At 47.3% G+C, this 23,334-nt stretch overlaps 1 protein-coding gene across 5 annotated transcripts in view; it reads left to right on the top strand.

Annotated features, from left to right (window-relative positions):
• The window catches only part of LOC117363217 (DNA repair protein complementing XP-G cells-like), a 650,515-nt gene that overhangs the window by 165,705 nt on the left and 461,476 nt on the right, over positions 1–23,334 (top strand). For all 5 annotated transcript variants that reach the window (XM_033950644.1, XM_033950648.1, XM_033950643.1 and 2 more), the window contains 2 exons: positions 2,333–2,448; positions 2,584–2,679. In XM_033950644.1, coding sequence (XP_033806535.1) covers positions 2,333–2,448; positions 2,584–2,679 — 212 coding nt within the window. The remainder of the gene's footprint in view (positions 1–2,332; positions 2,449–2,583; positions 2,680–23,334) is intronic.

Raw genomic sequence — 23,334 nt, forward strand, 5'->3', positions numbered from 1 at the left:
TAGTTTAAAGCCTGTTCTATTTCTCTCTTGATGTTGTTTGCTAGAAGTCTTGTTCCCGCCGCTCTCAGGTGCAGTCCATCTCTCCTGTAGAGCTTGCTCTTGCCCCAAAACGTTGTCCAGTTCCTCACGAAGTGGAACCCTTCTTCCTCACACCATCTCCTTATCCACGCATTTATTGATTGTAGTTCCACCTGCCTTTTCACATCTGCCCTCGGTACTGGTAAGATCTCCGAGAACGCTATCTTCTGGGGCCCTCATCTTCAGCTTCCTTCCCAGAATCCTGAACTGTTCTATCAGCGTGCTTCTTCTGTAATCTCTCCTGCTGACATCATTCGTCCCGATGTGGATCTTCCGTCTCCGCTCCTTCCAGGATCTTCCCAATTTTGTCCACAATGTCCTTGGTTCTTGCTCCTGGGAGGCAGGTCACCAGCCGATCCTCTCTTCCTCCTGCTATGTGGCTGTCCACATGCCCCAGGATCGAGTCTCCCACTAGAATCGCTGACTTTCCCTTCTTCAAATTTCGCTTCAGTCTCAGGTCGATGTCCTCGGTGTGCTTCGCTCTCTCTTCTTTTGGGCATCGATTAGCCAATTCCTCCCCCTCGTGCAGTATTCCTCTGTGGGTGTCTTCTTTGAGGTCATCTGTTTCTTGCTCTCCCTTCCATGTTGGTGTTGGTGTAACTTCATCTTTCATCTGGAGATTGTTCTCTTCCACCCTCCTCCTGTATGCTTCCTCAATGAATTCCTCGAGATCCCTGACTTCCTTCTCGATGTGTCTCTCACTCATGAAGTCTTCAAATTTCCTGATAGGGTCCTCCGTGGTGTAAAGTCCTTCTAGTTACTTTATTTTGTCCTCAAGTCGCTTGACTTCCTTCTTCAAGCTTTTCAGCTCCTGACACCGACTGCATACATATGAATGTCTCCCCGAGGGAAGGTACATATGACAGTCTGTGCAGAACACTGGAAAGCTCATCTTCTGGTTTCCCTCTGCTTCCATCGTCGTTCCTGCTTAAAGATAACAGTTTAAGATTTTCTGCTGTGTTAGTTATTGGTTTTCTTACCTTGTCGCCCTTCCTTGATGTACTAACTCTGCCCTTCTTGAGGCCCTTCGCAAAGGTGCTCTCGCTAAGGCAAGCGCCTTTGCCGCTCGCCTTCGCTGCACACCGAACGTCGTTGGCCCCTCCCCTTATAAGGGGGAGCTTCGGTGGCTAATGTCAGGGGTGGGCGGGTGGCAGAAATGGGGGAGAGGGGTCACTTTAAAGTGGGGAGAGTGGGTATCTCTTCCACTGTGGGGGAGCCATTAGGTCGGGTCATGGGGGGATTTTAGGGCAGCAGGAGAGAGTGGGCTTTTCTCCTGCTGCAACGGCTGGGTCCGTGGGAATTTTAGGACAGCAGGAGAGAGTCGGCATCTTTCCTGTTGCAATGGCTAGGTTGGCTGGGATTTTAGGGCAACAGGAGAAAGTGGGCATCTCTCCTGCTGCGGGGGTGTTACTGCCAATTTGAAGGGGGTGTTCGCTGCCACTGCAGGGAAGGAGTGTTGTGATGCAGTGGAGAGAATAGGCATCTCTCCCGCTGCATCACAACACAGGGCTTTCTAACAGTCTGACACTGACTGGCACTCCTGGACCAGTCACTTATTTTTGTCGCCAAAAGCAGACACCGCTTTTTGAAAATGGCTTGGCATTTTTAAGAAACCACCGGAGGGCTCATTTCAATGTTGAAAAGCCCATTTGCATGTCATTGTCTGAGAATGCTAGAAACCTCGCTAAAGACATAATCCGCCGCTAAATTGCATACAGACTAAACCACTGGAAAACAGTTTAGCGACGGCATTAAACTTTTGAGAATCTTGCCATAAGTTACAGTTCAGGTACAATGGATCCTGTTCCCCTCAAAGGCTTGTATTTTGAATTGATGTTTGATGTAATTGAGGGTTAAATAACTTAATACTCAAAAAAGGAGAGTAAGTGAAGTGAAATCTTCAAATCAACACAAAATAACTTCACTATATGCTTCATTACTTAAAAATCAAAGCATATATTAACTTTACTGTTCCACTTCCCTTTTGGCTACAAATTAAGCCTGTTTATATCATGGGAATATGCAGAATGAAGCAAATTTTTTACAACTTTTGCCACAGAATGTCAGAAACCTTTACTCGGAAGTTTCTTACTTGTGCCATAAAATTTGCCTCTTTTTTTTACTTTGGCCAAGATAATAGTGCCATGATGCTTGGAGACTGCTAGTGAGATTAAATGACTTCAGTGATTTAAAATAAAGAAGGTATGATAGCTGGTGAACATATCTTTTATGTCTGTTGCTTTACATTTTTTAGGCAAAGAGAAGACAACGAAGGGAAGTTGCTGCCAGTGATTCCAAGAAAACAACGAAGAAACTTATGAAAACTCTGTTAAAAAGACAAGCTATAAAGATGGCATTAACTGACAAAAGGCAAGGATAGAAGGGACTATTAGATTTATTTTTGTTTGGGGGGCTTTACGAGTGGAGAGTTAAGAAAGGTTTGGTTTTTTATAGTGAGAGATTGCTATAACACTCTATATCGGTACTCTACTTTTTTGTCTTCAGTAGTGGAGAACCAGTTCTCAGCCTCTCCCAAGTTCTGAGAAAAGGAATTGATGATATCTATGTGCTGCCTTCTCTAGAAGAGAAAGAAAAAAACAAGTATGTTTATATATATTTGAAAAAAAAAAGACAGTGAGTTTTGTGATTCTGTAAAACTGTGCTTTTTTTCTAATGCACTGTTTTATTGTACCGTATTTTTCGCTCCATATGACGTACTTCACCATAAGACTTAGAGGAGAAAAATGAGAAAAAAACATTCAGAACCAAATTGTATACTAATATATACCCGGCACCTTTAAATTCCATCCCAGCGCCCCCAGCACATTTAAATTCTGTCCCATCCCCCCACCCCAATCAATCATCACTTTTACATACCCCCAGCACCTTTTAAATGCATCCCAGCCCCCAGCACCTTTGTGGAATTTAATTTTTTATTGGAACAGACAAAAAGCACAAGTACCAAGATTCAGCCATACAAGCAGTGCTCCAAAGAAAACAGTTTTATACCAACCAATCAGTCCCCCCTCCCCCCCCCCCCCCCCCCCCCCCCTCACAGACCGGAAGTCCCTGAAATGTAACGCTGAAAATAACAACACATAAAATAGCAGTAGACACAGTCAACAGTTCAAAACTCGACTGCGCGCTGCAGGAGTCATGGTATTCCAAAAACGTTCCCAGGTAGCCGTAAATCACTACCCCCGTACAGTGGAAAGGTCTGGCACATTGCGGCGCTCCCAAGTCAGCAACAAAATCATCTGAGAGCGCCACATAAAGATGATGGAGGCATCAGTGTCCAGCCATTTTAGAAATATACATTTTAGGGCGCATAAAATGGACCACCGCAGAAAAGACTTCAGTCCCAGTGGCCTCGGATGATAGGAAGGGGAAATGCCAAACAAAAGAAGAGGCAAAGGTTGTATAGTCACAGTCCAAAAAGTCCCTATAAAAGTAAAAAGTTGTGTTCAGAAGGCATGAACTGCCGGACAAGACCACAGCATGTGTCCCAGTGCAGCAGTCCGATGACCACATTTATCACACATAGCTGATGACCGAAATTTAGCACAAAAAGCTCTATAAGGTGATACATAAATTTGAAATAACAACTTAAATTGCATTTCCCAAAAGTATACATATTTTCTCAAAGCCAGCAGCCGGGCCACTGCACGAGATATAGTATCTTCCGGAAGCACTATATTCAAATTCAGAGACCACACGGTCTGGAGGTGAACATAGTCCGGCAAGGGGGTTTCATCCTTCAGGAGTCTAAGATGAAACTTTAGGGGGACTTTCATCTGAGAGCCAAAAGTGTAAGCCGTAGACAATAAGTCCTGTCGAGCAGATTGCAAGTTGTTCTTGTTCAAAGTGGCTACATAATGAGCAATCTGCATATAAGCAAATCTGACCACGGCCTTTAGGCCATGAGACTGGCATAAAGTTTGAAATGACTGCATGGAACCATCATCCTGCACCAGATGAAATAAAAGGGTCAATCCCCTTGCCGCCCACTGTAGGAACCTGGAGCCCCCCCAAATCTGGGATAAAATTTTGGTTGCCACACAAAGGCAAAAGGGGTACTCATTTGCACTAATACCATGAAACTTACACACCCATTTCTACACCTTTCTCAAAGGGAGTCCAAACACCCTAAGGCGCATATCCGAAGAATAAGTAGAAGGAACAGAGTGAAAGTAAGCACTGAAGTGCTCCTGCTGAAAACACACTAATTCTAAGGAGATATTAGAAAAGACAGATGTGCCGAAAATAATCATTGATGTGGCGCATACTGAAGCCAATGGTAAGGTGTCGAAGGTTGAGTAAACCCAATCCCCCTTTACATTGTGGTCGTGCCACCTGGGAGTAGGGTAAGCGAGCTCGACGACCCCGCCACAAGAATCACCGAACTAGGCAGATATAATTATTCTCATCCCGACCTAACAAATAGAGGGGGAGCACCTGAAAGATATAAAGCCAAGTGGGTATTATAATCATGTTAAGAAGAGCCACTCGCCCTAAAAGGGAAAAAGGATAATCCTGCCACAGTCATAATTTAACAGTCAGCGAGTGCAATAAAGGAGTCACATTAGATGAATATAAAGTGGAGAGATCAGCAGGAATAGTCACGCCCAAATATTTAATTGCAATATTAGCCCACTGCAATGGAAAGACACCCACCCAGGAATCCCGAATAGAGGAATGTGAGGGCAAAGCCACCGATTTTTCTAAATTAATAGTAAGCCCCGAATAGAAACCATATTCTGCTATAAGATCCAAAGCAGCCCCAAGCGAGCTAGCCGGGTTGGTAAGGACAAGCATTAAGTCATCTGCAAAAGCCAAAGTTTTGATTACTTGGCCCGCTATATGCAATCCACTCACCTCAAATTGGCGAAGGGTGCATAATAAAGGTTCCAAAGTGAGAATGAAAATTAAAGGGGACAGAGGGCACCCCTGACGTGTTCCAAAGTGAATAGAAACGGTGTCAGAAAGAGTGCCATTAACAACCAAAGACACAGTCGGGCCAGCATATAGCGACGTAAGAGCAGCACAGTAAAATCCCAAAATCCCGATATAGTCCAAAGTGTGAAAAAGATAAGGCCATGAAACGTTATCAAATGCCTTAGCCGCATCCAAACTAACCAGCAAGGTAGGCTCCTGAACTTATTGAGCGTGAGCAAGAGCCATAAGGATTTTGCAAACGTTCAGCACCGACTGTCTCCCAGGAACAAAACCCACCTGGTCCCCATGGATCAGAGTTGGAATCAAGGGGAGGAGGCGATCTGCCAAAATCTGAGAGAAAAGTTTAAGGTCAACATTAATTAGTGAGATGGGACGATACGATCCTGCAAGATCAGGCAGTTTTCCAGGTTTAGGCAGTAAAACTATGGAGGCATCATTAGCAAATCTCGGGAAAGCCCAAGACTCCACAGCACTATTATAATATGCTAACAAAGGACCACAAAGCTGTGGTTCCAGCATCCTGTAAAATTCCCCTGAGAAACCATCAGGACCCGGGGCCGTACCTACCTTGCTAGTCCGAAAAGCACGTTGTAACTCTGTTACCTGTAACAGTCTATTCAAGCGTGCAATGTCCACCTCCCGCAAATGGGGCATACCCGACGCGAGGAGGTAGTCGTCAATCAGGTCCCCAGGGGGACTGGAAAGAGAGCTGTACTGGGCTGCAAAATAATCATATAAAACCTGAGCTATATCATCCGTAAACAACATGACTGTGCCACTTGTGGAGCGCAAAGACAAAATCTGTTTCTTTCCCACATGACTATCCACCATTCTAGCCAACAGCTTTCCCGATTTGTTACCGAAGCACTGAAAAGTATACCGACGATAAGTGGACCAACGTTGGGCTCGGGAATGCAAGAGAGAGTTGAGCGCTGCTTGCGTGGCCAAGTATTGTTCCCTGGTAGATACCGAAGGATGGGCAATATAAGCCCTCTTAGCCATACACAGGGAACGCTCCAAAGTGACAATCGCCTTATTCAGTCTATGCGTGCAGGTACAGGTATAAGCTAAAATATGACCCCGGAGCACGACCTTAGTTGTTTCCCAGAATAAGAGTGGGGTCGCCTTGATGCTGTTCATTGGTCGAGACAAAATCCTCCCACTGCGCCAGTAGAAACTTTTGAAAGTCTTCATCATGCCTCAAATAAGCCAGGAATCGCCAACGACCGGGTCTAATCAGGCTCGCGTCAAGTTGAATATCTATCCATACAGGAGCGTGATTGGAAATTTGTATCGAGCCCACCCATGCCGCCTTTACCTGCTGGAATAAGGAAGAAAAGATGAGGATGTAATCAAGCCTAGACCACGAGCCATGTGCCCGTGACAAATGAGTGTAATCACGTACCTCTGGATGAAATAGTCTCCAGGGATCCACTAAGTCTAAGGCATTGCAAAAATTTGTAAGCACAAGACCCCTGGGCCCCAAAGGAGTTGCGGGACTGGAGGATTTGTCAATATCAGGATCCATGACCAAATTAACATCCCCAAGCAACAAAAGTGATTCAGCAGGATACTTCATGCGAAGAGCAATCAATTTCTGAAAGAAGGGCAGTTCAGCTGAATTGGGCCCTTAAACTGTTAATAGTAGGTAATGTAAGGTGCCCACCTGCAAACAAACCAGCAGGTATCTACTCAGCTGATCCGTCTCCAATACCTGAACACCTATGGGAGATGAATTACGTAAAAGTAGAGCCACTCCCACATGGCGTCCCTTGGGAGAAGCAAAATATACCCAAGATCATTTCAGCTTCAGGTGCTCCTCATCAGTCCGTCTGGTCTCCTGGAGGCAAACTAGATCACCTTTAGTGCGCTTTAACGCAACTAAGATTTTCTGCCGTTTAATGGGTGAGGTAATGCCCCCTGTGTTCCAGGAGACCAGCCTAAACGACGAGTCCACATGTCCCAAAAAAAGGCGTGCAGACAAGGCCCTATGTGATCAAACCCCGGAAGCCCAGCCTCCCCCAGGGCTAAACAGACACGAAAGAGCAAGAAGGAACAAAGACATGAAATGTATCCTAGATACAAAATAAATTTATAAATAGTGTGTTGATGCAGATATCTAACCCCCATCAGGGACTCCGGACCTCCCTCCACCCCAACCATCCTACCAACCCCTCCCAACCCCCTACTCCTCCCACCCTCCCCCAACAAACCCCCCATACAACCACACCCACCAACAAGACCCACAACCAATGGAGCCCCAGAAGATCAACAAAATGCAATGGGCCCTCATGCACACTCACATCAAACCATGATAATACTAAACAAAGTTGTTAAGAACCAAAAAGTCACACATGCAGACAACAAAGCCAGTTCCCTGTACTCTGCAGCTCCGAGCACAAGCCAAAATGGAAATAGGCATAAGAACCCCCCCACCAGAACAGAAGGACTCCACAAAATACAATCAGGGAAATCGTGTCACCAAGGCCTGTACGGCCTCTATGGAGTCAAATGACTTCCAGACCCCTTCCAGACCCCATTCTCTTGAATCTTGAGGGCCACCGGATATAAGAAAAAGGAATCTAATCTGCTTCGCTGCCAATGCCGCACATAATGGTTGAAACTTCTGCCGCCGAGCCTGGAGGGCCACAGAATAATCTTGGAAAATGCGGAATGGGCATATCATCGTACCTAAGAGTATCCCTCCGGAGACGATATTGCTTAAGGATTTCCACCTTATGGAGATAATTATTGAATTTTGCCACCACGACCACCTGGGCCGCTGTCGCTCTGTCTCCGGGCGTCCCACCCGATGGATCCGTTCCAGGCAGATGGAACCCATGCCAGCAGGCAAGGGAAATATGCCAGCAGGCAAGGGAAATTCAGCGGCAAGGCAGTCTTTAAATGTAGTGCCCAATTGACGATCCGGCAGTGTTTCTGGGACCCCTATAAAGCGTAAGTTGTCCCGCCGAGATCGATTTTCGAGGTCTTCCGTTCTTTCTTCACTCACCGCCAGACGCTGCTCCAGACTGGCAAGTCAATCGCTCAGGGTCTGGGCTGGAGTCTTCCGCTGCCGAGACTCTCATTTCTAGCTCAGTGGTTCAGGTTACCTTGTCCCCCAGCAAGGTCTCTAAAGGCAGTATTTGGCTCAAAAGTTTCTCCATTTGTGTGGCCAAAGTAGATGCCACCACCGAGGTAAGCTGCCTCAGTTGTGTTTCTGTGAACTCCGCCATAGAAGAAGGCCCCGCCTCCACCATGCTGTCGTTCCACCGATCGCATTTTTTTCTTTGGGTTTAGCCGCGGTTCTGCTGACTCGGCAGCTCCCTGATTTGGACACGAAGTGGTCCATAAGCTAACCATCCGGAGGGGGGGAACCACAGAACTGCAAGTTGCCGATTACAGTAAGTAGTGAAGGGATGTGCGTGCGAGGGCCCAGGAGCTGCAGATCACACGTCTGCTCTCCTCACTGCATCACGTGGTCTCCCTCAGCACCTTTTGTAAACCGCATGGAACAGAAAGGCTTTTATGGCATATAAATAAAAATTTATGTTATGTTATTTGTGCTGAGAATTCTTAAGAGTAGCAGTTTGTGGCCATGAATTTCCATGAGGTTCATGTACTGTGTAGACTCTCCTCAATTTGACTTTTATTGGCGTTTATTCAGAGCCACACAATAATGTTCGGGCTCATTCCCTCCTCTGCTGGTGCAGGGCTTGGGCAATTTGCTGTCTCACTCAAGATTTTACCATTACAGCCCACTAAGCTAAACTGATCAGGCAGTTCAGTATCACAGAATGCACGAGAACTGCCGGCAGCCATTCAGGAAGTGGCGCATGCCCACGCAGCAGCGTGCTTGTGTGCCGCTGGTCCCGACATGCCGGCAATCATTAGGCAGCCATCCAGCAAAGCACCAGCGACCACCACAATTAGGAAGTGTCGCAGGCCCTGGCATTAGCGCGCTTGTGTGCCGCTGGCCCCAACATAATCAGCAGGCAGCCGTCCACCGCCACCACAATTTAAAGGTACTGCCGGGGAGGGGGTGTATATTCGTTTCATAAGGCACACTTACTTTTCCACCCTCTTTTTGGGGGTGGTAAAAGTGCATCTTATGGAGCAAAAAATACAGTAATATTTTATGCATGCCCAAATTGTGGTATAGGATCCCATGCTTAGTGCAAAGAACTACAAACCATGAGAATGCTTGCTACTGGTAGATTCTAATCCATTTTTTGCTGGTTTGCAACAGTTAATTGATGTACTGCTTTATGAAAGTCTTCACACTCTTGCACATTTGTCACATTCTGCTGTCTAAAAAATATAGTTAAAAAGACATTAAATTAGAAGTTTGTGAAATATATTGTATACTCTACACTTTTCATATGAAAGGGGAATTATAGAAATATTCAAAAAATTATTTCAGAATAAGAAACCACAAGTCTCGATCACATAAATCTTTAGAATGTTTGTGAGAGAAACTGCATTTGGATTTGCATAAATTGTTGTAGCAGGACCGATAAGAAGTTAAAATACTCGTTAGCACCTGTCTATATACCTACCACCTGAGCAATTTTGAATACTACTGAATGAAGTATTGACCTGTTTTTGTTGTAATGAGGTAAATTATATATGAAGCAAAGATGTAAAATACTAAACATGAAGCTGCTGAAAGAATTCTGGGGCTAAAGCTGTTCAAAGGTACAAATTGAGGGAAGGCTATAAGAACATTTCAGTGTGTTTGACTTGCCATTGGAGCATTGTCAGGTCCATCACTGTAAAGTAGGGATAGTTTAGTACACCAAAATGCTGCCTTTTTGCATGTAATGATATCCTAGGTCTCCTCAATTTATTTTTTTTCTGCTCTGCTATATGCTATTTGTTTAAATGAAGAAAGAACAAAAAATATTACTTTTTATTTATTTTGTTTTAATTCCTGCAGAAAATTTTGCAACCAAAATCAGAGTTCTAGCCATGTCGTCAGTGTATAAGAAGTATTCAGAACTTCCACATCCATGTCTGGGTCTGAAGAATAATTAGTCTTTAGTTTAGAACATAAAAGTTGCCATACTGGGACAGTCTGAAGGTCCATCAAACCTAGTATCCTGTTTCCAACAGCGGCTAACCCAGGTCACAAGAACCTGGCAAGATCCCAAGGATAAAAACAGATTTTATGCTGCTTATCCTAGAAATAAGCAGTGATTATCCCAGGACAAACAGGCAGCATATTCTTAACTGATGGGTGACGGCACCGACGGAGCCCCGGTACGGACAATTTTAGAGTGATTGCACTCTAAGAACTTAGAAAGTTCTAGCTAGGCCGCACCGTGCATGCGTGAGTGCCTTCCCGTCCGACGGAGGCGCACAGTCCCCAGTTTCTTAGTTTCCGCGGAGCTAAGCAGATGCGTGTTTTTCAACGGCCGTTGAAAAATTTTTTTTCCCGCTCGCGTACTTTTTTGTCTTTTTTGGAAGCTTCTCTTCCTCTTTTTATTTCTTTTTCTTTCAAATCTAAAAAAAAATTAATTTTTTATTTTTTTGCGGGTTCGCCCCGGCGGGGCCTGTAGTCATCATCGAAGCCTCCGCTTTCGATTTGGCGGAGGCCGTCTTTACCTTCATGCCCCCTCAGCCAGGTTTCAAGAAGTGCCAACGGTGTGCCCGGCCCATTTCTTTGACCCGACCTGCACAACTGGTGCTTGCAATGCTTGGGTCTGGATCATAGGGCTTCCACCTGCAGCCGTTGTGCTACTCTAAGAAGCGCACTCTAAAGAACAGGCAGATTCAACAGAAACTTTTGTTCGGTGCCGCAATGGCTGATCCTTTGGCATCGGCACGGTTGTCGACGGCGTCTCAGCCGGCACCTACTTCATCGACGCCTTGCAATACCGCCCCAGCGTCGCACCCCTCAGGTAAGCCAGCTAAGAAGCCTTCCTCTTTGGAGCATCCTCCAGTCGCTGTGGCAGAGAGGTTCAGTCCGACCGACCTCGAGGCGCCCCCCCGTAAACGCTACGCCCCCTATGGAGGTGATGTGCATCCTCCTCGGCCTCCTCATCCTCTGGGCATCGAGCGGCACCGCAGGTACCGCAGAAAAAAGAAAGCGATACTGGTGCCTTGCTTGGATGACCGGATTACGGCTATCCTCCAAGTCCAACTTGAGCAATTGCAACAACTCCTTCCTGCTCTGTTGGCACCGAACCTTCCGAGTCCCGGTCCGGTCTGAGCCGCCGGTACGGCCGTAGAGCAGCCTCTATTGTCAGCTTCTACTCTGTCGGTACCGGTCCATTCTGCCTCCTCGACTTCCATGCCAATTTTGTCTGCGGAACCGAGAGGTTTTCATCGGGCTGTTCAAACCACCAAACCCTCACTACTTTCTGATCAGTCCCGGCACCAGCAACCTTTAACTTCCCCAGGTGCCGCCTCCTTGCGTTCCGGGAAATCGGTGCGTAAGACCCGGCATGCTGAGCCTTCCACACCGGATTCCCGGGGCCGTGTCTCTCGGGTACGGGACCCTGATCTGTGGGATGACTCTGAGGAGCCTCTGCTCTCTGAGGTTTCTTCAGTTGAAGAGAACCCCTCTCTACGGGACCCTTCTTCCAGACCGGAACATTCCTCCTTTACCTCCTTTTTAAAGGAGATGTGTGAGTCTCTGTCTATTCCTTTGGAGGCTGAATCCAAGAAATCTAAGGCATTTCTTGAAGCTTTGGACTTTGATCAGCCTCCAAAGGAATTCCTTAAATTGCCTCTTCATGACATTTTGAGGGAGACTTTTTACAAAAATCTCGAGACACCTTTAACAATCCCTGGTGCTCCTCAAAAGTTGGATACCTTATACAAAGTCATTCCCATTCCAGGTTTTGACAAACCCCAACTACCACATGAATCTTTATTGGTTGAGTCCACCCTAAAAAAAGTCTGAGGGCACTAGTGTCTATGCTTCTGTCCCTCCTGGCAGAGAGGGGAAGGCCATGGATAAGTTTGGCAAGCGTTTGTACCAAAATGCTATGCTTGCCAACCGATCAGGCAATTACGCATTTCATTTTTCCTTCTATTTGAAACAACCTTGTTCAACAACTGGCTTCCTTTGAGAAGTACTTACCTGAATGGAAACTACCTTCTTTCTGCCAATACACTTCCAGCCTATTACAGCTTAGGAAATTTATGGTCCTTTCAATCTACGACACCTTTGAACTCACCTCGAGGGCTACTGCGATGGCTGTGGCTATGCGCCGTGTCGCTTGGCTTAGGGTTTCGGAGCTTGACATCAATCACCAGGATCGCCTTGCCAATGTTCCTTGCCTTGGAGATGAGTTATTTGGTGACTCTCTCGATTCTACCACACAGAAATTGTCGGCACATGAGACTCGCTGGGACACTCTTCTCAAGAACAAAAAGAAGCCTCCACCTGCGCGGCCCTTTCGCCCACAATCTTCTTATCAGCGCCGCTACTTTGCTAGACTCTTACCCTCTGCTCCTCAGCAGCCTAGGCGTCAACGTCAGCAGCAACGCCAGCAACCTCGTGCTCCGCAGCAGCAGCAAGTAAAACCTGCTGTGCAATCGAAGTCAACTCAACCCTTTTGACTTCATTCTCCAGGGCCTCCATCATCAGTCTTCCTTCATCAGTCTTCCATCATCTTCTCTTCTGCCTTAACCCATAAGAGGACGTCTCTCTGCTTTTCTCAGTCGTTGAGAGCTCATCACTACAGACCAGTGGGTTTCTAAACATCATTCGCCACGGCTATTCTCTCAACTTTCAGACTCTTCCCAGCCAAAGTCCTCCAAAAGAGTCTGCTTTGAACACATCTCAATTTGCTCTCCTCCTTCAGGAGGTACAATCCCTCCTTCTTCTGAACGCCATCGAGGAAATTCCTCCCGATCAGAAGGGACAGGGATTTTACTCCTGTTATTTTCTGGTCCCCCCCAAAAAACCGGGGGACCTCAGACCCATATTAGATCTCCGGGATCTCAACAAATGCTTGTCAAAGAAAAGTTCAAAATGCTTTCCCTAGCCACCCTTTATCCTCTTCTCATTCAGGACGACTGGCTATGCTCTCTCGATCTCAAGAAGGCCTACACTCGCATCCCAGTAAATCTAGCCTCCAGACAGTATCTCCGCTTCATGATAAATCGCTGTCATTACCAGTACAAAGTGTTACCCTTCGGTCTCGCCTCCTCTCCCAGGGTTTTCACAAAGTGTCGCTTTTCTATGCACTCACCATCTCCAAGTCTTCCCCTACCTGGACGACTGGTTAATCAAGGCTCCTTCGACTCAAGAAGTGCTTCAGGCCACCAACCACACCATCCTATTTATCCAAATTCTGGGATTCGAGATCAATCTGCCCAAATCACATCTCATCCCCACTCAGCAGCTTCAGTTCATTGGAGCGATCCTGGACACTGTTCTCATGAGGGCATTTCTTCCATCCAACCGCCTTCAGACTCTCCTTCATCTCTGTCAGCAGATGCTTCCACAGCCTTCCATCTCTGCACAACACATGTTGATACTCTTGGGTCACATGGCCTCAACAGTCCATGTCACCCCCTTCGCACATCTTCACCAACGCACGCCTCAATGGACCTTAGCCACTCAATGGTCTCAGGCGACGGATCCTCCTTCGCGACACATATCTGTGACATCGTCTCTTCGACAGTCTCTGCAATGGTGGTTGAAATCTTACAATCTCTCCAGAGGCCTTCTGTTCCATCTGCCTCCTCATCATCTGGTCATCACCACAGACGCGTCCCCCTATGCCTGGGGAGCTCACTTGAATGAATTCCAAACTCAGGGTCTTTGGAGTGCCCAGGAAAAGAAACATCACATCAATTTCCTGGAACTCTGAGCGATGTTTTATGCCCTCAAGGCTTTCCAGCATCTCCTCTTTCCTCAAGTTCTACTACTTTGCACAGACAATCAAGTTGCAATGTACTACATCAACAAACAAGGTGGGACGGGCTCTCGCCTCTTGTGTCAGGAGGCCCAAAAGATTTGGTCTTGGGCGACAGCTCGTCATTTATTCCTGAAAGCGGTCTACATTCAGGGAGAACAGAATTCCTTGGCAGACAATCTCAGCAGAATTCTTCAACCACACGAATAGACTCTCGATCCCATGACTCTCCAGTCCATTTTTGCTCAATGGGGCACTCCTCAGGTGGACCTTTTTGCAGCTCCTCACAATCATCAACTGCTCCAATTTTGCTCCAGACTCTACTCCCCTCACCGTCTGGCAGCAGATGCGTTTCTCCTGGATTGGACAAATCTATTCCTTTATGCATTTCCCCCTCTACCTCTCATGTTGCGGACCTTGTTCAAGCTCAAGAGGGAACAAGCCACCATGATTCTCATCGCTCCACGGTGGCCCAGGCAACATTGGTTCTCCCTTCTACTTCAACTCAGTTCCAGGGAGCCCATACTTCTTCCACTGTTTCCTTCTCTGCTTACTCAGCATCAGCAGTCCCTCCTACATCCCAACCTACCGTCTCTGCACCTGACAGCTTGGTATCTCTCGGGCTGACCTCGGCTCATTTACTTCTTTCTCAGCCGGTCCGTTCTATTCTTGATGCTTCCAGGAAGCCGGCCACTCTTCAATGCTATCAACAGAAGTGGACTCGGTTTTCTTCCTGGTGCCTTCTGCATCATTATGATCCAACTTCGCTAGCAGTAGAACTGGTGTTGGATTATCTCCTTTCTTTGTCTAACTCTGGTCTCAAATCCACTTCTATCAGAGTCCACCTCAGTGCCATTACTGCTTTTCATGAGCCAATTCACGGAAAACCTCTTACTGCTCATCCTTTGGTTTCCAGATTCATGCGGGGACTTTTCAATGTGAAACCACCTCTCAAGCCCCCTCCTGTGGTCTGGGATCTTAATGTGGTTCTTTCTGCCTTAATGAAGCCTCCTTTTGAACCACTGGCTATGGCTCATTTCAAATTTCTCAATTGGAAAGTGGTCTTCCTTATTGCTCTCACCTCTGCCAGAAGGGTCAGTGAGTTACATGCACTAGTTGCAGATCTACCTTTCACAGTCTTTCACCATGACAAGGTGGTTCTGCGTACACATCCAAAGTTCCTCCCTAAGATTGTATCTGACTTTCATCTTTTTTATTTTTTTTTTTTTAATATAATTTTTATATTGTAAATAGCAGTCAAATACACACAACCGTGGTCTGGCAGACGACCACAGAACAGATATAACAACAAAGCAAAACAGTAGGAAATACAGAAGCTTCATAGCAGAGGAGATGTATTCATAATGTCCTTCATGAAGGAACATACAATCGATGGAATGAAAAGGAAGAATCTCGCCAAATTGAGTCTCAAAAGGTGCCCCTGAAAGGACCCTCCTCAAGATAATAAAGACTGCAAAAACATTTTTGTCATTATTAGAAACCCCTCACTCACCCATCCATCCAACAGACATAAACTATCCAGCACAAACAATCCACACATTTCACAACAGCCACCCTCCTAGCACTCCACAGACATACCACAATCAACCGATCTCGAGAGCCATGGGCAAGTAGGCCAGAGCAGGCCCCAATCAAGGAGCCGCCCATACCTAAAGAAGGGGGACCATATTTAAGGCAGGGCTCTGGGAGCTGCGGAGTCAGCCGCAACTTGAAATGTTCTCCACAGGAAAACATATACTACCCTATCACGTCCAGTAGATGCCGCATGGGATTGAACTTCAAAAGCAGCGAGCTCCCGCATACGGTGGAGCCATTGGGTGAAGGATGCGGACTCAGGCCCCACCCAATGTAAAAGCAACAGCTTCTTCACCATTAAGAGTGCAGGTGTACAAAAACTTCTGATACGGTTTGGTAAAGCCTGCTGCGGATACGTCCTCCATGTCACCCAACAATAAGAGGCCATAAGACGGGGAATGGTACGGCGATGAGGCCCTCAAGAAAAGGGAGAACCTGGAGCCATAGGGCTGCATGAGGGCACTCCAAAAACATGTGCAGTAGGGTGCCCCTCACTCTCTTACAATGAGAGCAGATGTCATCATCCCAAAAACCCATGGCATGTCCCCGAACCCTAGAGATGTAAGTCCGATGTAATATCTTAAATTGCATTTCTCTAAGGTCCATTGATCCCGTGAATTGAATAAGGTTAGTTAAAAAGTTCCAGAAATTGAGTCTCGGTGTAATCAAGAGCTAAATCTCGAGACCACTGGGCCACAATCCTAGGCAGATAAGAGGGGGGAAGCGCATTTTTGAGTAGCCTGTACCAAGTGGATAAAGTATTTGTCTGAGAGGTAAGAGTGCCAAGTAAGAGTCCAATTTGCCCAGTGCCCAGGTCTCTCCCCACTGTCGGTTAAGGGAAAAAATAGTAATGTCTGACTTGCAAGTAGGCCCAGAAATGCGAAGCCGGGAGATCCCATCGGATCTGGAGGAGTGAAAACGCGGGGAAAGTCCCCGAGGTTTCATCAGAGAGATGTCGCAAGCTGACACAGCCCCGGGAGTCCCCACAGTCGAAACCCCGTGGTACCCATCCCGGGAGGAAGTCTACGTTACCCACCAGGGGCAAGAAAGGTGAAGCCTGCGGGGCCCGCCCCTGCTCCTTCCGCCACCACCACCACGCCCGGCGCAGCGGTTTCAGGAGAGGGAATCGGGAATCCACCCCTGGGAGAGACCGGGGGGGACAAATGCAATAAAGATACAAAGGAATGAGGAGCGCACACGCCTGGATCCATCCGATGGTGAATACCTATATTGGCCAGAAATACCCTCATGGACAAAGCGCATTAGGGAAGCAACGTTGTACCTGCAAATATCAGGGAGATTTAGGCCTCCTTGCCCAGAGTCTAGGGATAAAGTAGCAAGACTGATGCGAGCCCGTCTTTTGCGCCACAGGAAAGAAAGAAGAATAGACCGAAAGACTTGGACATCCTTGTTCAGGATCCAAAGCAGAATCGTTTGAAGCGGATACAATAGCTTCGGCAGGAGCACCATTTGAAATAACGCCGCGCGGCCCCACAGGGAGAGGGGTAAATCCTTCCACTTCTCGCATAGAGCGCGGATAGCCTCAATATGATGAAGAACATTGTATTGATAAAGAAGATGAGATTGGGTGCTCAAATAAACGCCAAGGTATCGCATGGGTTTCCGAACCGGCAGAATCGGTAAAGCGTCATGCCATTGCTCATGTCTATGAGAAGCCAGAGGCAGGAGTTCCGATTTGGCACAATTAACCCTAAGTCCCGAGACTTCCCCAAAATCTTGAACAAGAGAAAGAGCCTCCGGTAAGTGTGATGATGCGTGTTCCAAATATAACAGAATATCGTCCGCAAAGAGATTGATGCTACTTTCCTTGGCTCCAATCTTAATACCGAGAAGAGAGGGATGAGATCGAATTTTTAACCGCTAAAGGTTCAATAGCCAGAAGAAAAAGTAGCGGGGACAGAGGGCACCCCTGGCGAGTACCTCGTGCAAGCGGAAAAAGAGGAAGTAAGTTGTCCATTAATAAAAAGCTTAGCCTGAGGCAAAAAATAAAGACCACGCACCCAGTCCACAAACATGCCTTCCAACCCATAGTGCCCATAACCCAGAAGAGGTATGACCAAGATATGCTATCAATACGCCTTCTCCATATCGAGGCCCACTATAGCCGCCTGGTTATTTCCCCCTCTGCGAGAGTAAATGGCATCAAAGCTCTCGTGAGATTCATGGAGGCATATCTGCCAGGCACAAAGCCCACCTGATCTTCATGGATAAGGAGGTGGAGATAGACGTTCAGGCGTTTAGCAAGTAACGCAGCTAGCAATTTTGCGTCTTGATTAAGTAGCGATATGGGCCTATAAGAGCCCACCTGGGACGGGTTCCTTACCCGGCTTGGGCAACAAAACTACATGTGCCAGATTGTAGCGGTCCACACCTTTTTGGGAGTGCAATGAATTAAAAGCAGCCGCCAGAGGGTCCGATATAACGTCAGACAGAATCTTGTAGTATTCCGGTCCATACCCATCCGGCCCGGGTGATTTAGTCAATTTAAGGTCTTTAATACCCAATTCCACCTCAAAACGAGTTATGGGAGCATTCAGAGCCTGAACTTGAGTTGGTTGGAGCCGGGGAAGGACGATATCACCGAAAAAGCGGTCTCTATCCGCGTCCGTCGAAGGCCGCTAAGCATACAGATCTTGGTAATACGATACAAATTGATGGTGTATGTGTGCTTCAGTCGTATGTGTGTGACCCTGCGTGTCGGTAATAGCGGTGATGACTTGTCGCTTACGATAGGAGCGGACCAAGCGTGCGATCAGCCTCCCAGCTCTTCCCCCCCACCGATGTAAATTATAACGACGAAAATACAAATCCCCTCTCCGCTCGCCTTGAGATAATCGTATCTATTTGCTGTCTAAGTGAACTTATGCGGATATGATCAGCCTCCTGCAGAGTCCCCTGGTGGCGCCTCCGCAGCTGTTGGAACTCGCCCGACAGCAACAGCAGTTCCGCTTCCAATTTATTTTTCCTCCCCACGACACACGCGATAACGAAACCCCGTAATACTGCCTTGGAAGCCTCCCAGAACAGCCCAGAATCAATGTTAGGATCAGAATTGGTATTGTAGTAGTCCAGCCATTTTTCCCTGAGGTATCTACGAAAACCAAGGTCTTTAAAGAGGTATCCCGGGAAACGCCACGTCCGAGCCGAAGAGTCAGCTGTAATTTGAAGAGAGAGCGTCACAGGGGAGTGATTGGATAGAGGAACGTCCTCTATCTCCACAGCACAAACAATGGGCAGCAGCGTGGGAGAAAGCAAGAAGTAGTCAAGACGAGTGTAAAGATTGTGAGGATTGGAATAAAACGTATAGGTATGCTCCGTGGGGTGGAAGAGGCGCCAAATATCTAAGAGTCCTAACTGCGTGGTCAAAAAGTTAACTCCTTTACCCATGTGGTCCTTAGGAAGCGTTTAGCTGGCGCACAATCTTGGGAGGGATCCGCTGTTATGTTAAAAGTCGCCCCCCATGAGGATTGGTAACCCGGTACTGTGTCAGCCGCAACATCAACCCCGAGAAGAAACAGTGATTATATATGTTAGGGGCATATACATTACAAAATAAGTAGTGCCGTCCCCAGAGCTCTCCCAGCACTATGACATATCGGCCCCTCTTTATCCTGGATAACCTTATGCAATTGAAACGGGAGTTGTTTTATGGACCAAAATGGCTACCCCCCTCTGACGAGTGTTGTAAGAAGAGTAGTACACCTCACCCACCCAATCCCTCCTAAGTTTCTCGTGTTCTACATTTGTGAGATGGGTCTCTTGTAGGAAAGCAATATCGATACATTCCCTGCGAAACCAGGAAAGTATTTTTTTTCCGTTTGAACCGGGGAGTGGATCCCATCTGCATTAAGGGACGAAAATTTTAGATTAACCATTGTCCACCCGGCCTGGAACGATAGGAGCAGAAAAGACAGTCTGATAGTGATAGAGGTAGAAGAGCCCCCAGCAAGGCCCTCCCCCTGCTCAGCATCAAAGGGATCATATATTAGCAAATGAAGGGAATACATAACTACCCGTGCTCTCGAGACTCCACACATACATCCCCAATCATACCCCCTCCCGATACACTCCCCCCCACCCCCCACCTCCCAGCCACCCCCCTTCCGAACTGACCCACCTTCCATCACTCTACCCATCCCGGAAACCAGTGTAGAACCAGTGCCCCGCACCCCCCTCCCCAGAAAACAAAGTGCAGCATGATATCTATATAGTCAGCACAGGAACAACAAAAGTAAACTAACACGCTTTTCAAATGTGGCTATAAACAGAACGTCCACCCCGGGCTTCACAGCAGGCTGCAACGGAAGAGAGTCATGCCTCCTGCACGATGAAACAGACCCGGAACCCACAGAAGGGGGCTCAACGGGTACAGGTGGCAGGAATATAGCCATGGGATGTGTAAGTCCAGGAGCCACAGTCCAGATGCCGCCAGCTTCCATCTCTCTGCGGGCCCCGGCCAAAGGATACCAGCCCTGCCCTGACAGCAGAGAGAAAGCCCGCTACCTCCCTGGTGGGCGAGACGATATGTCGGTCAGGCCTGCACCGGCTTCAGATCCCTCAAGGAGCCGGCAGTCCCTCCAGGTTTGAACGAAGCGCTGCTGGAGTATCCATCATGACCACGCCGGTGTTGGTTTGGATGCGCACCTTAGCGGGATATTGAAGGGTGAATTTAATCCCTCTGGCATGAAGCTGCGTGCAGTAGGGCGCCAAAGCCCTTCGTTTCTCCGAGAGCTGGATGGAAAAGTCCTGAAAGAGCAGAAGCTTGGTGCCGTTGTAATCCATGGAGCGGGCTCGTCGGTATGCCTCCAAGATACGGGCCTTAATCGCATAGTTGAGAAATCGGGCTATAACAGGACGTGGTCTGGCCCCCTCAGCACGTGGCGCTCCTATGCGGTGCACCCTTTCCACATGCACCGGGCCCAGGGAAGCCGTGAGTCCCAGGGCTTGAGGCAATCACTTGGCCACCAGGTCTCCTAGCTCAGTGTCCCGGACCGACTCCGGCACCCCTATTGAGCCTTAAGTTATTTCGACGGCTGCATTTTTCAGCCTCCTCAGCCCGATCATCCAGCCGCTGGACCCTTGCTTCCAAGGCTGCCAGTCGCCCATCCGCCGTGTCTGCCCGATCTTCTTGGGCCGAGATTCGCTCCTCAGCCTGCTGGAGACGCGCAGCGTGACCTGCAATGCTGTCTTTTACTTCTTCCAGCACAGCATGCAGTTTAGACAGCTTTTCATCCAGCAGTTTAGAAAGATGGCAGACTGAGACTTGCATGTCTGCCTCGTGCTGGGACGCAGCTGCCGAGATCGGGCTGGGGGCCGCCATTTTTTCTGGCTTAACTGACCTCTCTTTTCCAGGCCTCGGGGTCCGTATCGGCATGCCGGCCGATCGCGGCTGATCTGCGCGCCTCCGAGCGCCCACACGGAAGCAGGAGAGAGCCCGGAGTGAAATAATATAAATTCAGCGCAGTACGTGCCGGCTATCAGCAAGTTGTGCGGCGGTTTCTGGGGGAAGGAGCGGAGCTCGATCTACTCGCGTCCGTTCAGCGCGGTAGCGTCACGTGACCCCCCCTGACCTTTCATCTTAACCAGTCCATTGTCCTGCCTGTATTCTTCCCAAAACCTCATTCTCATCCTGGAGAACAGGCTTTGCATACTTTGGACTGTAAGCGTGCTTTGGCTTATTATTTAGAGCACACTAAGCCTCACAGATCGTCTCATCAATTTTTCCTGTCCTTTGATCCAAATAAGTTGGGACATCCTGTTTCTAAACGTAGGTTATCCAATTGGCTTGCTGCTTGCATCTCGTTCTGTTATGCTCAGACCGGACTGACACTGGAAGGTTCTGTCACGGCCCATAAGGTTAGAACTATGGCAGCGTCTGTAGCTATTCCTCAGGATCAACTCCTATTGGGAAATCTGCAAGGCTGCTACTTGGTCCTCAGTCATACTTTCACATCTCATTATTGTCTGGATGCATTCTCCAGACGGGAATGGACACTTCGGCCAATCTGTTTTACAAAATTTATTTTCCTAATGGCCAACCTTCCCTCCATCCCTCTTTTTGTTAGCTTGGAGGTCACCCATCAGTTAAGAATATGCTGCCTGCTTGTCCTGGATAAAGCACAGTTACACAGTTACAGGTGTTATCCAGGGACAGCAGGCAGATATTCTTATGTCCCACCCATCTCCCCGGGTTGGCTTCTTAGCTGGCTTATCCTAACTGGGGACCCGCGCGCCTCCGTTGGGCGGGAAGGCACTCGCGCATGAGCGCGGTGCGGCCTAGCTAGAACCTTTCTAAGTTCTTAGAGTGCAATCACTCTAAAATTGTCCGTACCGGGGCTCCGTCAGTGCCGTCACCCATCAGTTAAGAATATCTGCCTGCTGTCCCTGGATAACACCTGTTACGGTAAGTAACTGTGCTATTTTCCTAAACCATCTCAATAATGGTTTATGGTCTTCTCTTTTAGGAAGTTATCCAAAATCTTTTTAAAACCCTGCTAAGCTAACCACATTCACTACATTCTCCAGCACTAAAATCCAGAATTTAATTACGTTGAGTATTGCAAGCATTGTGGCTGGATATTTGTATGGGCTGGAAATAGCTGACTAAATCACCTCTGCAGTCACTACAGAGTAAAGGGTCATGGATGTGACATACCACCTTTCTGTGGTTACAGTAAAAGCAGTTTACGATTATATGCATGTACTTTCTGTCCCTAGGGGGGTCACAACATAAGATTTTGTACCTGGCGTAACAGATGGTTAAGCGACATACCCTGGATCACAAGGAGCCAGTCTCCAGGTTATCGGTCCACTCTGCTATTAGGTTATCTTTGCTGACCTAGAAAGGGAAGAAGAAAAAGTCTGCATAGAGATTGTCTGACTCTGTGCAACCCAGTAGATCCTCCTCCTGTGGATGTTGTCTCTACTTCCATGTGGAAGTACCTCTAAAGTGCAGCAAAAGTACTTGCATCTCTGTACAGACATTTCTTCAGGATGTTGCTTTTACACATCCTTCTCCTGCTCTATCTGCGCCATTAATAAGGTTTTGACCTGAACATAGCATTGATTGCCATTTTTCTCCACCAGTGCATGCACTATGCTGTCTTCTTAGTGTATAAGTGATTCTGCCACTCCAGAGGAGCAACACAGAGCCAGTGCAGATAATGTCTGTAAGAATATAGCATAGACATTTCCTGTTCAACCATAAACAGTTTAGCCTTCAATTTCATCCACTCTAGTCCAGAAAATCCTTTAAATTATCTAGCTTCTGTTATTCAGGAGTGCTTTTATTATTTTTTTATTTAAACCTGAAATTAATTGAGTTGATGAAGTAGTGAAAAGAGAAGAGACAATTACTTACTCATCATGAAATAGTGCACGTGTGTTTTATTTCTTTCAGTTTTCAGCTTGCTTTTGTTTGCTGTAACTCCCTAGTCCTTGCCAGGATTTATTCTTCTTATCAGAACGTCCTCTTGTTATTTCCGGAGTGTGGAGAAAATTCTGAAACATTAATTTTATTTGGTGACTGTATGCCAATAGTGATGGATTTGCTTGGCTTAGGAGAACCCATAAAACTATCTCTGCTTAGCTCTTGGCTTAACTTCACTACCTCCACAGAGCAATTAGCTGTGTCAGAGAAGAAATAAACATATTTAAACTTCTTAAAACTTTCTTCCTCATCATTCACTAATTCTCCCCAAGCAGGCAGCTGCCTAGTGATTGCACTTTGTGTATGCGTAATGTGACCATACATCCCGTATTGAACAGGACCGTCCTGTTTTTAGATCCCCTGTCCCATTGTCCCCACGCA

The sequence above is a fragment of the Geotrypetes seraphini genome, chromosome 6 (assembly GCF_902459505.1).
Source record: "Geotrypetes seraphini chromosome 6, aGeoSer1.1, whole genome shotgun sequence".
NCBI lineage: Eukaryota > Metazoa > Chordata > Amphibia > Gymnophiona > Dermophiidae > Geotrypetes > Geotrypetes seraphini.